This window comes from Notolepis coatsorum (assembly GCF_963971535.1).
Source record: "Notolepis coatsorum genome assembly, chromosome: 15".
NCBI lineage: Eukaryota > Metazoa > Chordata > Actinopteri > Aulopiformes > Paralepididae > Notolepis > Notolepis coatsorum.
The window spans coordinates 76,886,391-76,903,340 of NC_140179.1; the positions used below are offsets into that span (position 1 = coordinate 76,886,391).

The 16,950-nt window shown below is 45.0% G+C and overlaps 1 protein-coding gene across 1 annotated transcript in view; it reads left to right on the forward strand.

Moving 5' to 3' along the window:
• The first annotated feature begins 1,159 nt into the window (after positions 1 to 1,159).
• mybpc1 (myosin binding protein C1) overlaps positions 1,160 to 16,950 on the forward strand; it is a 112,458-nt gene continuing 96,667 nt past the window's right edge. Inside the window, exon 1 of the mRNA XM_084331159.1 lies at positions 1,160 to 1,304. Coding sequence (XP_084187285.1) covers positions 1,283 to 1,304 — 22 coding nt within the window. The 5' untranslated portion in view covers positions 1,160 to 1,282. The remainder of the gene's footprint in view (positions 1,305 to 16,950) is intronic.

A 16,950-nucleotide genomic window follows, 5' to 3' on the forward strand; every position in this document is an offset into this window, starting at 1 on the left:
GCTATCCCTGTTCACAACCACTGCAGGCAGTGTTCCGGGGTAGTCTTGGCAGGCTGGCTAGGAGTTGGATTTGCTTTAAGTCTGCTCCCATGGTGTCCTGGTGTCCATGCTGAGTGGTTATGATGTTCTAAGTCCCCCCCACTGAAGCTTTAGACTGGCCCATGTTAACCCTTTCACTGCCACACTACAGAAGGTTAACCCTTTACTATCACACTACAGACGGTTAACCTTTCACTTCTGTAGTGTGGTAGTGAAAGGGCTAAGCCTCATCACTGCCTCATCACTGCATCATCGCTGCCTCATCGCTGCCTCATCGCTGCCTCATCGCTGCCTCATCGCTGCCTCATCACTGCCTCGTCAGGGACCTTGCCTAATTTATCACATGGGTCTGACGTGCTAAAAGGTTTATTATGATCCGAGGCTAACCACATATTTTCCTATCAAACCCCTCTCTTTCCATGTCGGATATGTCAAATATAAAGGTTTATGGACAACTTTCTATGTATAGGCCCTATATAACCATTGCTCAGGCATCTACCCAGTGTTTATTGGGCAACCTATTGTTCTTGTAGGCCAGTATCCCCCCTCCTGGATTAAACAGATATCTGAGATTTCCCATCAAGTGACTACATACACCTTTTTTGCGGAGAAAAGGAGGATTAAAAAAAAAAGTTTTTTTTTAAAATATATATATAATAGTTTTTTTGGGGGGGGGGGGGGGGGGGGGGGGGGGGGGTGAAACTTGCTAGGGCGCCAAATGTGCTAGGTCCGGCCCTGCCTCTTCTCCCCACCCCACCCAGCACCATATTAGAACCTTGGCCACTGCCACCGGTTCACCCAAAAGGCTGGCATCGAGGCCAGCGGGGAAAGAGGACCATGATGCTATAGGTGTAAGACAGGCGGCTCTGTCCTCTGCTGGGAGGAGGGGCATGCCACCACTCTATCTATATAAGGCCTGGATGACTTTGACCCCCCCCCCCAGCCCCCACCCTCCCTCAACACCCCCCCCCCCCCCCCTCACGGGATGTGTGACTCTGCCTCCCCTACTCCCCCGTTGAGATTTGCGTACTGTATCCCACTGTGCGCCTTCCTCATCTCCCATCACTCTGGTCCAAGGGGTCCCAGAGGTTTTTTCCTTCCCCCCCCCCGCCCGCTAGTGTCCCTTTGATTTCATCTCTTTCCCTCCTGGAGGTCCCGATACGGTTCCACTGGTCTGAAGCCTCCTCCGACAGCATCTCTTGATTCCCTTTCACGCTTTAGCACCTCGGGAGCACGGCTCAAGATGCCAGAGCCCACAAAGACAGGTAGGAGAGACGGTGTTGTACTCGCTGTGTGGTGGGAATAGTACGTTGACTCTATAGGAAAAAAACTGTTGCAATTGCTAGAATCCACTATGTAAACAAAAAAAGTTAATATTTCTCACAAAATCATTTCTACTCCACTTAATATGATGCACAACTGTTTATTTTTATTTATTAGGGTACTTTATTGGTAAGGGATGCTAGTGAACCATCAATTTCTACCTTTGATTGATTGATTGATTTTATTGGACAATCTAAAATCACACACAATACTGATACACAACATGTACAGCCATCACATATAATTTAAAACCGTCGAGGATTGAAACACAATAAAAACCTTACGGTTTATTTCCATTGTGTTCCATTGCATTAGTCATATTTCTGAGGATCTATAGTACAGTTGTTACACAAAACTTAAAAGTTTTCGTTCAACGTCTGGCTGTTTAATCTCTTCACTTGAACAGAGTTGAGCCCATCGCTGCATCATGTTCCAAAGGGAGCTCCCCCACAATATGCTGAGAAACCTGCTGTTGACCCGCCAGCTTTGTTTCTCAGGAATTCTGAAAGTGACTTTGGGAGTGGTATTGTATTACTGGCATGTGCGTTTTTCTGCCACACCAGGGGAGAGACAAGATCTGGGAGGTTTAAGGCCAGACACTGATGTTGCCAGGGGGGGTTATGGGGAGACCATACCAGAGGAATGTTAACAAGTGCTGGTACTTGGAGCTGGGCAGAGCTGGACACTAGCAAAGAGTGCTGAAGGAGGAGGGTGTAACGGGGCACAAACCTTCCCAGGGTCTTGTTATATCAGGGACGCCAGATGATGAGAGTGTTTTATTGATGACTGAAGTCTAAGCAGGAAGGGCCAGTTTGTCATTTTTGCAGTTGGGGGGGGGGGGGGGGGGGGGGGGGGGGGGGGGGGAATACAAGACCCCTAAGGCCCGCCCCCTTTGACTAATACAGGTCCAAATTCAACCACAAGCAGTCTCCAAATTCACCGCCTGCTCCCACCCCACCCACATAGATATTCATAGATATTTCCTCGTCACTCATCTGTACCGTCATGTCCATCACCATTCCTGTTAATCCCCTCTTGTCTGTCATTACCATATGCTATTACTTCCATCCTCCATTAGTGCATGTCTTCGGGGGGGGAGACCCAGACATGCCCATGTAGAGGACCATGGAACATTGTGCTCATGGTTTGGACAACGTCCTGATGGGAGCTCAAACTAGTTTTATTATAAACCAACCGTTATTATTCTCCTGCTGGACACCACATCCCTGTCTGGAGCAGACCCTCACACATCAGGAATGGCATGCACACGCACACGCACACACACACACACACACACACACACACACACACACACACACACACACACACACCACACACACACACACACACACACACACCACACACACACACACACACACACACACACACACACACACACACACAAACACACACACACACACACACACACACACACACACACACACACACACTCCTCTCTCTGCACACGTAGATTCGTCGTGACCGGTCTCCCGGGGCATTCCCCCCCTTCGCCCGCAGGACAATGGGGATTACATCATGGAATGGGAGGGATTTGCAAGATTGCTTTCATGGAAGTTATTTTAATGGTGTCAATAGATCCGGAGAGAGCTGACAAGTGGCCCCGTCTCTCTCTACCTTTGGCAATTTGAGCTGCACACTCCAAAACCCCTGCCATTATTACTCTTTACTTACTTTCAGGTGTTAGTCCGGTTATTAACCCTTTCACTGCCACACTACCAAACGGTTAACCCTTTCACTGCCACACTACAGAAGGTTAACCCCATTACTATCACACTACAGACGGTTAACCTTTCACTGCCACACGACAGCAGGTTAACCCTTTCACTACCACACTACAGAAGGTTAACCCATTACTATCACACTACAGACGGTTAACCTTTCACTGCCACACGACAGCAGGTTAACCCTTTCACTACCACACCACAGAAGGTTAACCCATTACTATCACACTACAGACGGTTAACCTTTCACTGACACACGACAGCAGGTTAACCCTTTCACTACCACACTGCAGAAGGTTAACCCTTTTACTATCACACCGGTTAACCGTCTGTAGTGTGATAGTAAAGGGTTAACCTTCTGCAGTGTGGTAGTGAAAGGGTTACGGTCGGGCCGTAACGCTGCGCTCAAGTAGCCAAGAGGGTCTGGGCACATCTTGGTGTCAACGAGGACCTCTGAACTGAGGGGGGGGGGGGGGTTCTGAACTGAGGGGGGGGGGGGGGGGTTCTGAACTGAGGGGGGGGGGGGGGGGGGGTTCTGAACTGAGGGGGGATTTGGTGCAACTCGCAGACCATCATTAATCAATCACCACTGTAGATTATATGTTATTGGTATAACGTCGTAAATGCCCCCCGCCCCTGGAGAGTATTCATCCCACTGTCATAAACATCCATGATCCCCTTTGGAGACAGAGCAGCAGGGAGAAGGGGAAGCAACAGATGCCAGGCCCGCTGCGAACATCGTCCACAAATAGCCGCCGCTATGTCCAGAAGAAGCAGACAAATGAGGGTGAAAAAGTATTGTTCTTTAAATGACTCTGAGCAGCTGAAGAGGAGGAGGCCCGTGTTGTTTTAGACACCGCACACTCCGAGGCTTTAAGGAGTCAGGAGGAGGAGGAGACCGCAGGATGACGGAGGAGTCGTGGTTCTGGAGCTCTCGGGACGTGGGATTCTTGTCCCTGGAATAGTTCAGAACGAGCGCGCTTTTAATCCCTCGTCCCCTTCTCGTGCTTCTCCTCCCCGTCTCTCCTTTTGCTCACTTTCTCCCACCATCCTCCCTCCTCCTCATGGCCAGGCTCAGAGACAGACATGTCTCTCTCTCTCTCACTCACCATTCTAGATGAAGCGTTCAGAGGTCAGACATACACTCTCTAAACCCGCGACCCCGTGGGGACCAGAGGTCATCCGGAGGTCGTCTGCTACCATGTGTGGCTGTCTTCACTCAAAGTCTTGGGTTTCAGTGTAAAAGCACCATGTCCTCACCTCAGGGTATTTACTACTGGGCATGTCGAGCACAGACTGGGGTCCAAAGGGGTGCTTGAGCTCCTGCCCTTTTTGCCCTGCCGCACAGAATGTGCCCTCTGAGAGTGTTTATTGTGTTTATTGATGGGTATTTTCAGCATATAGATATTTTTTTGTTGACTGTCATATCCACTTACAACAGGGCAGGATATCCATCAACCAAGCGTGAAACTGTTCGTTAACACGGGGCACTTACACTACCATCTACAACTGTCTGTCATGACTGTAATGAATGAATTAACAACATGATTACACTCTTTTTCTTTTTCCCAATTTTAGCTCTATTTTAGCTCTTTCTTTTTTAGCCCCACGTATTATGTCCGTCTTTGTTTTTAACACGTACTAAATAATCGTATGTTATGTATTAACTTTTTTTAAATGGCTGTTGATGCTGTGATGGACATCTGAATCTCCCCTCGAGGGATAAATAAAGGTTTTCAATCAATCAATCAATAATCTACAGTATTTTAAAAAGGGCCCTTGGCCCCTCTCCCTTAAAGACTTTCCCGCTGAGCTCCATCACTCTCCCTGCTCCTCAAACACCTTGGCCTCCTTCTGTTACAGAATAGCACAAACCACACATTGATACCAGGGTTAACAACAAGGGGGAAACCTGTCAACGGCTAATCGCCAGCCAACCTAGTCGGCACCCAGCTGCTGCTTCAGCTACATCTCACCCCGGTTCCTCTCCCCGGGGCCCCTTGCATTTAGAGGCCCTCACTAACACAGTAGGAGCGGTAAAAAAGACCCTCTTAAAGGAAAACTCCAACATTTTGGGAAATTAGCTTACCGTCTTCTCCAGAGAGAGACAAGAAGATAGATACCAGTCTCCTCTCTGTGCGTTGAGTAGAAAGCTATCTGGCTGCACGTTAGCCTAGCTTATAGCACAATGAATGGAAGCGGGCATGACCGGGTAGCGTGAATACTTTCGGCAGCCAACATGCCCTTCCGCGTTGCTCTGATTGGCCGAGCGCGCGCATGCGCATGAGCCGCGACAAGCTCCTCAGCCAGGCAGGAATACTAAACTCCCCTTAACGCAATTTATACAAATGGAAGTATTGATTATGCCGTAACGAATTATTAAAAAATATATACCATTAACTGGAATATGTTGTTTCTTTACACATATGTTGGATTATGTAATTGGTTTGTCATGACGTTACGGCCAGTGGTGCAGTCGTAATATGGGCCAAGGCCAAACGCCACGTGCACGCTCGCTCCCGCGCACGCGCATACATGTTCCCTCGGTTGCGCACAGAACAGATGATTATTATGCATAACAATATTTTAAATGTAATTGTAGTTACAATTTCTTTAATTGAATTAACTTAAACTAGAAAAGTAAATACAAACTAAATTAACAATGTAACTTAGAGTTAGTTTACTGAAGGACAGTTTCCTTCAGACTGAAGCACAACTTGTCTCATCCTTCCAGTCGGGAGATCAAGCAACCCCCCACCTACAGGGCTTGTATTTTGGTTGTCGGTATCCTATTATTATGCAAAGTCTAGGTGATAAGAGCCGGCCGGGGTATACGGCGCGACGAGTAATTTTTGTGTGCGCACGTGCACATCATTGCGCGCACTTCAGCCTCAGTGACGTAGCCTAAATGGCGTTTTTTTTTCTTTTTTTTTCTCCCATCCCACCCTTCCTGGTTGTTGCGTACTTTCCCCTACTGTTGGTCCGGGAGACCGGAGACTGTCACATGCTTTCCTCCGACGCATGTGCAGCCTGGGGCAGGCCAACCTGGCCGCGCAGGTTCTCACCGGGGAGAGTGTAGCGTGTGGGAGGCCACACTATCTCTCCTCAGATCCAACCCTCGCTGAGCAGGCGCCCCGACCGAACTGTAGGGGTCGCTGTCCACAACGCCCAGGACCCACCCTTCAGCTTTCCCACCCTCTGATACGGCCAATTGTATCAGTGCGAGGGGCCAGCCAAGCTGATAGCAACGCCGGGAGCTGGATTCGAACAGGCGAATCCTAGTGTCTCCCGGTGTTGGTGACGAACGTAATCTCCGTGCGCCACCTGCCCCCCTTCCTAAATGGCGTTTAACCGTGTTTGACCACCACTGCATGCCTGGTTACGGCGTAATCAATACTTCCATTTGTATAAATTGCGTTAAGGGGAGTTTAGTATTCCTGCCTGGCTGAGGAGCTTGTCGCGGCTCATGCGCGCGCTCGGCCAATCAGAGCAGCGCGGAAGGGCATGTTGGCTGCCGAAAGTATTCACGCGACCGGGTAGCCTTCGGGAGAGGTGTTAGTTGGACAATGGCTAGGCTACCCGGTCATGTCCGCTTCCATTCATTGTGCTAAGCTAGGCTAGCGTGCAGCCAGATAGCTGTCTACTGAACGCACAGAGAGGAAACTGGTATCCATCTTCTTGTCTCTCTCCCTGGAGAAGACGGTAAGCTAATTTCCCAAAATGTTGGTGTATTCCTTTAAGAGTGTAGCTGACACTGTGTCGAATAGTGAAACAAGGAATCAAAGTATAGCCACAGTATCGTTGATGGGGGGTGGGGTGGGCGGGCGGTGGGGTGTTCGGTCTCATTAAAGCAATAGAGTTCTATATTAGGAAGATGAAGCTGCCAGCCGTTGGTTGGGCCCATAGGCTGGAGCCTCCGTGAGCCCTTCTGTCTGCACCGCGGCACGACCAACAGCTGAACATACCTGCAGCTCGGTCAGCTGCAGCCGAGAGTGCTGCGAGGTAAAACAATACCGTTCTCAACACTCATTATCTCCGCGGCGGCGAAGACAGAGAGAGTGCCCGTCACATTCTCGGGACGCATGAATGCGACCCTGTACGATTGAATCCTGGCGTAGTGCAGTGGCCAGCAACACATTGTTTTTTTTGTTTTTTTTTTAGAGAGAGAGGGGAGCGACTAATCCTGAGGTACGCCACCGGCCTGGCCGTGTGGCAATGAAAGGAACTTGAACTTGAACTTGAACTGTAGGGAATTATTGATTGATTGATTGATTGAAAATTGTATTAACAGATTGCAGAATACAGTACGGCTCAATACATACAATTGTTAAGGGGATGCAGACCAGAGAAAGACGTTCGTCTTGTTTACATCAGGGTCCCCCATTTTCAATTCATCATAACATATGACATACATGACATACAGGTAGACAGTAGGCCTACGGTCAGTGACGTCCTTTCAGTAAAAGGCAAGGTATGGCGAGAAGGGGGGGGGGTGAAGGGTGGATTTTTTTTGTCAAATCAGTTGTGCAATAGTCACTTTTGGTGAGTTGTTTCTATACAATTCAGTTATATGACATTTAGGTATGACACAGGACTACACAAGCATTTTTAGTATAGAAATGTGTCAACAGACTAAAGCAGGGAACCACATATTTTGCATACGAATTATGCAGAATGTAATATCATAACTGTCTATTACTTTTCTTGCAATTGAGCCAATTTTCCTTAGGTACGGTTTTGAGGTGTGTGTTCAACAGAATGTAGTATCAAAAACACATTCACAAAAAGTATGGGTTACTGAATGCTGAACTGCACTGTTATAATCACTAAGCCAGACCTTACCTGTGTCCCTGTATCACTTGTCTCTGCTGCCCTTTGATAAAAAAACGTCCCTATGTCCATTTTCCTTTTTCTTTGGGCATATTTCAGTTAGTCACAGTAAAAGTCACCTAGTAAAAGTGGGATAATTGACAATATCAAAACATGCTAGGGCTGTACCGAATAGTTCGAAGCTTCGTTCATAATGTTGACATTCGAATTCTAAATCAACATAAAAAATTGATTTTTATTTAATTTTTTTTACATTTTTATTTGCCAAGGTATGGCGAGTGCTATACCTTGCCATACCAAATGGACGCCCCTGCCTACGGTTACATCTAGACATTTATGACATACCAGATCTACAAATGTACAGTACTGTTTATGAGTACAAAAAGAGTCTGAAAAGAGAGTAAATACATTTGAGGGGGAAGAAACTGTACATTGGAGGAGGTTGGGTGGGGTATCGTGGAGTAGTATGTGGTCGAAGGCTATATCAGCAGCAAGGGCAGCGCTGAGGAGAATGGAGTTCAGAGATGGTCTGTAGGCGGCAGGGCGTTATAAGTGGTGCAAAGGAATTGATGAACACGTGTTGAGTTAGGGTTGCAGTATTCACAGACTGGTTACAAAGTGTTGTTGGCAAGAGACACAGAGTTATCCCTTAATGGAAAGGAGCAGGAATAGGAGCGTTTTCCCTCGTGGCACAGGTGTGAAACGGAGAGTCTCTCAAAGCCCCAGGCCTCTGGGTCATCTTACGTAAAAGTGACTTCGATGTAACCCAGAGACTTTGACAGGCTTGACAGGGAGTAATGCCCAGCTTTCTTCGGGGGCATTAACAGATGACCTGTCGTGCTGCGTGTGGCACAGGGCACACTGGCCCTCCCTGAGGGATTCACACGGACTGCTGGGCCAGTGCTCACGCAGCGCAGTGTGGAGTGATGTGGAAACTGACAGGGTTGGAACGCGTGAGGGTGGAACAGAGTTGTCCAGTGTTGTCACTTCCAAATTTACATTTTACATTTACATTTAGTCATTTAGCTGACGCTTTTATCCAAAGCGACTTACAAGTTCTGTACGACAAGCCATCAGGAAGGGCACAACTCTATCAGCTGAGTAACAATGTTCATCAAAGTGTTGAGTGCTACAGTGTAGGTTAGTTTATTAGGACAAGTGCATGACAGTATGGTTAGTTAGGGTTAGGTTTTTTTTTTTTTTTTTTTTTCTTTTTTTTTAATTCAGATAATGGTTGAAGAAGTGCGTCTTTAGTCGACGGCGAAAGATTGGACGTGTTTCGGCTGCGTGAATATTAAAGGCAACCAACTTGTGTTCAGCTTTTCGTTCAGCGTTTCTCTGATTGGCCACACGGCCAATCAATCAATCCACTAGCACGCGGCCTTGCGGCAAGAGAGACAAGAGAGACAAGAGAGTCGCGGCAGAGAGCCGCGCATGCGCATGAGGCTCCCCCAGGTCCTTGTGTTTGAGACAGCCATATTAGACACATAGCCATAATTTAAGATAATAGTTTCCACAGCTCCAGTTAACCTAATTTATACCGTAATGAATCATTAAAAAATATACCGTTAACTGGAATATGTTGTTTCTTTACACATATGTTGGATTATGTAATTGGGTTGTCATGACAAAACTATAAAAATCGCTACTTTACATCAGGGTGAACGCTGAACCGAGTCAAGCCGCGGGCGGCGCACTGAAGCCGGTGAATGAACAACCGCATTGCCCCGCTGGCTCTTCAGCAAGGAGCCTCCACAGCTCCAGTTAACCTAATTTATACCGTAATGAATCATTAAAAAATATTCCGTTAACTGGAATATGTTGTTTCTTTACACATATGTTGGATTATGTTAATATTCACGCGACCCTCCCGGAGCTATTCACGCGACCCTCCCGGAGCTTGGATAGGAGTAGGTCTGAGGCGGCCAGAAGATGCAGAGCGTAGGGGTCTTGAGGGTGTGTAGTTAGAGACCATTGACCGGAGGTAGGCGGGAGCAGTTCCCTTTGCCGCACGGTATGCTAGGTCGAGGGCCTTGAAGCGGATTCGTGCAGCAATGGGGAGCCAGTGCAGGTCCCTAAGAAGTGGGGTGACATGGGCCGACTTCGGTAGGTTTGAGATCAGGCGGGCCGCTGCGTTCTGAATGAGTTGAAGAGGCTTAGTGGCAGTGGCCGGGAGGCCAGCGAGCAGTGCGTTGCAGTAGTCGAGGCGGGAGATGACTGTTGATTGGACGAGGAGTTGGGTGGCTGTTGTTTTGTGTGTCTGAGGTGTTCTTATGTTCTCTGTCTGTCCGTCTGCCTGGTTCCCTGTTTCTTTGTCCTGTCCATTTATTCTTATTCTTATTTTTTCCCGGGCAGATTAAAAAATTGGCTGGGGGGGCACATTATAACTAATATCATATCATATCATATCATATCATATCAAAGCATTGACGCTGGTGCTTCATTCATTCATTCAATGGAAGTTGTAGCCATGTCAGTTGTACTTCATTTATACTAGTTCAAGTTTCAAGTTTCTTTATTAGTTGTCATAGTAAAATACAGAATACTTTTCCATGAAATGCTTTTTTCCCTGTATGAGCTCCTGGGAGTGTGCTAGATAAAAATAGATACAAAGTAGAAAATAGAAAGTCAAAAGTATGTAAACAAAAAGTGTTCAGTCAAATACATATATACAATAATACAATACAGAGTAAAAAAAAGAGTAACAGTGAGTTACAGTACAATACAGTATACAGTACAATGCAGAAATGGGATGAGGTACAACTTAGGGTAAGGTGCAATGAGGTATGAATTGTAATGCAAATCTCTTTACCAATACATATAAAGTGTGTTAAAGTGTCTAAAGTGAGTAAAGTGGGTGTTACGGTGCGTGTTTATTTAAAGTGAGTGTGTACGTGTGGATGACGTATGTGCTGTGAGTGTAGTTGATGTTTTGTTACATAGTGTCATTGTCGTTGAGCATCCTGATGGCCTGGGGATAGAAGCTCCTAATAATAGCCATCAATGGCAGTTGTAAGCTACATAGTTCATGCTAACAGCCATCAATGGCAGTTGTAGGCTACATAGTTCATGCTAATATCCATCAATGGCAGTTGTAGGCTACATAGTTCATGCTAACAGCCATCAATGGCAGTTGTAGGCTATATAGTTCATGCTAATATCCATCAATGGCAGTTGTAGTTAGTTTAGGCCAGTGTTTCTCAAAGTGTGGGGCACGCCCCCCAGGGGGGGCGCAAAGGCATGACAGGGGGGGCCTTGAGATAAAAAAAAAAAAATAATAATAATTGGATTACAGAAAATTATCACTAAAGTGCTATCTGTTGCAGCTGCACTGTTCTCCATGAAAATACCATATTTGGATAAGTTTGACCATTTCTCAAAATCTGAAAATCATTATTTAATAAAACACAGAAAAGGATCACCAAGTTACTCTGGATAAAAAAAAACTTTACAGACAACATTGAGACAAAGCTTCCTGACACATCTCCATCCAAACTCTTGGAAGAACTCATTGAAATCTCATCTGATACCACCTGGAGAGCTAGTTTCAGAGTGTGGTGCTGAGTACCAAGTATCTCATGATGCAGCAGTTAAGGTTACCATTCAGCACCACATATCTGTGTGAAGCTGGCTTTTCATCCATGACAGCTCTGAAAACAAAATATAGGGCCAAGTTGAGCCTTGAGGATGACATGCGTGTTGCCTTGTCAAAGACTGACAGCAATAAAGACTGTTTGCTTATTTCCTATGTTCGCTTTGTAAATTCCCAGTCACTGAGTGAAGATCTGCTGTTTTGCAAATATGTCAAAAACAGAGCGACAGCTGATGAGCTCTTCAAAATTATTGACAGTTACCTGACAGAACATGGACTGAAATGGGAGAACTGTGTGGGCTTTTGCTCTGACGGTGCGCAGGCCATGGCAGGGAAAAGGAGGGGGCTACAGGCGCTCATCAAGGGGGTCTCGCCAAACGCGCAATGGACGCACTGTATATTCACAGAGAGGCGCCAGCGTCAAGACAGCTGAATGCTGAATGAGGTTTTGACAGAAGTTATAAACGTGGTAAATTTCATCAAAACCCGACCCCTGAAAGCGCGCCTGTTCTCTGCGCTGTGTGAGGAGATGGGAGCTGACTATACTGCAGTGCTGTTTCACAGCGAGGCAAGGTGGCTCTCGCGAGGGAAGGTGTTGTCAATTTGAAAGGTCACGATATTGGTGTTATTTCAATAAATTTAAACATGGCTCATTTCATGACTATTTTGTTGGGGCGAGGGGGGGGGGGGCAAACATTTTTTGGTCCGCCAAAGGGGGGCCTGACAGAAAAAGGCTATGCTAATAGACAGGTTTCTCATCCATGGCAGACATATTTGCATCAAGGAGGCTAAAAGGAACATAATCCTGGTCAGAACAATGGGGCAGAGACTACAATATATTTGCATTTGTTAGCCATGCTATCGTCGATCTAAACAATCAATCCATGCCAAAGCTATGTAAATGGTGACACACACACACACACACACACACACACACAGCCATGCTGATTTGGCTAAATGGCATCAATCCATTGCCGTGGTCCCTTCCATCCCGCTATCCCCCGTGGTTTGATTGATTGATTGAACATTTTATTAACAGATTGCAGAATGGGTACAATACAGTACAGCTCAATGGGACCTTTACTTCTGAAAGAATATGCACGGTAGTCAACGACCAGAGACAAATTATATTTTGATCCCATTTGAATAGTGCCTTGAATTACACATGTTTGTTTTTCCATTTAAAAGATAATTCAAGAAAGTTGATCGCAAGTTATCAATAACATTACATAACGTTACCTGACAAATTATCTTTTAACCCTTGTGCCTTGTTAAGTAACTGACAGAGTTGTCACGTTAGTGCATGAAAAGATTGCATCACGTTCAAGGTCATAAAAAAATTGTAATATTTTGTTCCAATTCTTTTTTCATGAATACCACTATGAACCTAACTCAACATATCTATCAAAGATTCCAAATATTTCCGTTTGTAGGGTTATGGTTAGGGTTAGGGTTAGGGTTAGGGTTGGGGTTAGGGTTAGGGTTGGGGTTGGGGTTAGGTTAGGCAGTGCTTCTCAAACTTTTTCTGTCGGACCAAAATATTTTGGGCCCCCCTCCCCCCCTCGCCCCAACAAAATAATCATGAAATGGGCCATGTTTAAATGTATTGAAATAACACCAATATCGTGACCTTTCAAATTGTGCAACCACTTTACAACTGTGCAATTGTGCAACAACATAACAATACAGTCCAATACACACTCAAAGACTGCTTTTAAAAAAATATAGACATCTTGTAACATCAACTGTCTTGACGCTAGCGCCTCTGTGAATTTACAGTGCGTCCATTGCGCGTTTGGCGAGACCCCCTTGATGAGTGCCTGTAGCCCCCTCCTTTTCCCTGCCATGGCCTGCGCACCGTCAGAGCAAAAGCCCACACAGTTCTCCCATTTCAGTCCATGTTCTGTCAGGTAACTATCAATAATTTTGAAGAGCTCTGTTTTTGCTGTCGCTCTGTTTTTGACATAATTGCAAAACAGCAGATCTTCACTCAGTGACTGGGAATTTACAAAGCGAACATAGGAAATAAGCAAACAGTCTTTATTGCTGTCAGTCTATGACAAGGCAACACGCATGTCATCCTCAAGGCTCAACTTGGCCCTATATTTTGTTTTCAGAGCTGTCATGGATGAAAAGCCAGCTTCACACAGATACTGTATGTGGTGCTGAATGGTATCAACACCTTAACTGCTGCATCATGAGATACTTGGTACTCAGCAGTCAGCACCACACTCTGAAACTAGCTCTCCAGGTGGTATCAGATGAGATTTCAAAGAGTTCTTCCAAGAGTTTGGATGGAGATGTGTCAGGAAGCTTTGTCTCAATGTTGTCTGTAAAGTTTTTTTTTATCCAGAGTAACTTGGTGATCCTTTTCTGTGTTTTATTAAATAATGATTTTCAGATTTTGAGAAATGGTATTTTCATGGAGAACAGTGCAGCTGCAACAGATAGCACTTTAGTGATAATTTTCTGTAATCCATTTTTTTTTTTTTTTATATAAATCTCAAGGCCCCCCCTGTCATGCCTCTGCGCCCCCCCTGGGGGGCGCGCCCCCCACTTTGAGAAACACTGGGTTAGGGGACTGTTGAGCAAGTGTTGGGGTGGGCACGGGCACAGGGATGAGATTTTACCTTCTCCTAATCTTTCTGTCTGGGTAACCCTAACCCTAACCCTAACCCTAACCCTAACCCTAACCCCCTAATGGCAAGAAATAAACCACTATGAACGGTTTGAAAGCTAATATTGTTAACTTTTGTGTTAGAGGGTTTCAAAATCGAATCTTTTCAAATTCTGTGAATATATGGAAAATAAGCAAACGGACACAATTTCATGACATAATAATCAACACAGCCATCGTTGTACACAGAAACACAAAAAAAGATAGGCAAAAAACACAAAATAGTCGCTAAGGGGGCAGAAGAGTTAAATTGACAAACAACATATATGTGTACCTCATGGCACAATTGAACCGGGAACAAACAATTATTTGTCTGCTTGACCTTACTCCTAGAACCCACCTCACCCCTGCCCACTTTGACAACCTAGGATGGCTTAGAGTAGACGACAGAGTACAGCAACTTGCAATGGGCCTGGTCTACAAGATACACTACACGACTAAGGTACCCATGTACATGTCAAAATACTTCCCAAAGGTCAGTGAATACCACGATCACAACACCAGAGGGAGCTCCACAAATGTTAAACCCAGATTCGGCTCAAACAAGGGACTAAACACGTTTCACAATTATGCCACATCAATGTGGAACGCCCTACCCACAGCTGTAAAGGAATGTGAATCACTACCCACTTTTAAAACCACTCTCAAGGAGCACCTACGGGAGACTGCAATTCGAAACTGGCCCCTGTAAAGTCAAGTCAAGTCAAGTCAAGAGTTTTATTTGTCACGGCATACAAGTATACAATGAAATGCGGGTGGTCTTGCCCGCAACGATGTGCAATACAGTAGTACAACATTGTGCAATAAACAGGTAACATAAATACCCTAACCCAACCCCTCCTCCAATGTACAGTAAATGTCCTAACCCAGTAATACACAAGACCCTCTTTTCTTGGACCTAGTAAGGTTTTGTCGATAATCCAATGTACAGTTACCCCCCCCACCCACCCACCAAACCACCTCCAATGTACAGTCTGGTATGTCATAAATGTATAGATGTAGCAGTACTGTCTATCTGTATGTCACGAATGTCATATATGTTATGGTGAATTGAAAATGGGGGACCCTGATGTAAACAAGACGAAAGTCTTTCTCTGGTCTGCATCCCCTTAACAATTGTGTGTATTGAGCTGTACTGTATTGTACCCATTCTGCAATCTGTTAATACAATTTTCAATCAATCAATCAATCAATCAGTCTCTCGCCATGACAATCGTACATATTTTACAGCGGAAGGGGAGGGATTTCACCTCTACTTTTTTAGCACCGCAGCTCAACGTAGACCTGTAGGGGGCAACTCAGTCACAGAGTTCAGCTGGTACAAACAAGAAACCTGTCTATAGCCAACCAAGTTGTACTGTAAAGTACTTGAGTAATTGTACTTCGTTACAATACTTAAGTACTGTTTTTGGCGATTTGTACTTTACTCTAGTATTATTAGGTTTGTATACTTGTACTTTTACTCAATTACATTTCAGAGAAAAAAAAACATACTTTTTACTCCTTACATTTAAAATGCAGACATACAAAGTACAAAGTACAAATCTCGCAGGTCCAACTATTTTAATTAGTACAGTATATTTGTTTCTCTGGCCGAACTAACTTTATAACTAACACGTTATTAATCCTGTGGCCGCAACTTTATTTAAAAACAGCCAATCAAATCCCCATCAATGGAAAATTAACCCGCCCATGCATGCTGATTGGTCCTTGTGCAAGACTAGAAAGCGTGGGATCTTTGATTAAACACCTGCTATCAGAAAAATAGACAGTATAAAAACAAAGTTTTGACTTTGACTTTTTAGTACTTAAGCACATTTAAAAGTAGAAACTTTTTGACATTTACGCAAGTGTGTTTTTAGCCAGATACTCTGACTTTTACTTGAGTACGATTTTGAGACGGTACCCATACTTTCACTTAAGTATCATTTCTGGGTACTTTCTACATACAAATACATTTACATTTACATTTAGTCATTTAGCTGACGCTTTTATCCAAAGCGACTTACATGTTCTGTACGACAAGCCATCAGGAAGGGCACAACTCTATCAGCTGAGCAACAATGTTCATCAAAGTGTTGAGTGCTACAGTGTAGGTTAGTTTATTAGGACAAGTGCATGACAGTATGGTTAGTTAGGGTTATTTTTTATTTATTTTTTTAGTCATCCAATGGAAGTTGTACTTAGTTCATGCTAAGTCATGCAAGTTGTACTTTACTTAATCCAGTACATTATGTTTTAATTCAGTCATAAATAGTTTATTGTGGAATATTAATGTCATGAGTATCCTATTTTCAGCTTCAGAAGTATCATTTGATTTGTAATAAGTGATATGTATCATTTGATAAGTGTTTTTAGGTCACCCTTTCTGAGCCCAGCCAACTCTCGGTAGGCTGAGCGGGTGTAGCCTTTTCTTCACTACAGTTTCAAGCAGGGCTGGACTGGGACCAAAAATCGGCCCTGGCATTTTTGGCCCAGACCGGCCCACCATAATCGTTCGGACACCATCCACCAGTACACCATCCTTGCGGTCCCTTAAATATGCGTACCTACTGTACTATTCCTCCAAACCACTACAAAGCTGGGTAGTAAGTGCCATGGACAAGTGTACCAGTGCAAGTGGACCAGTGTACTCACTCACTCTTGGCTGAATCTTGTTTTGGGTGGTGATGTAAAAACATCTGCATCATAGCAGGCTCAGGATGGGCAAAGTAGTCTATAGCCTGTTGATCCCTGTCTCTCTCCTC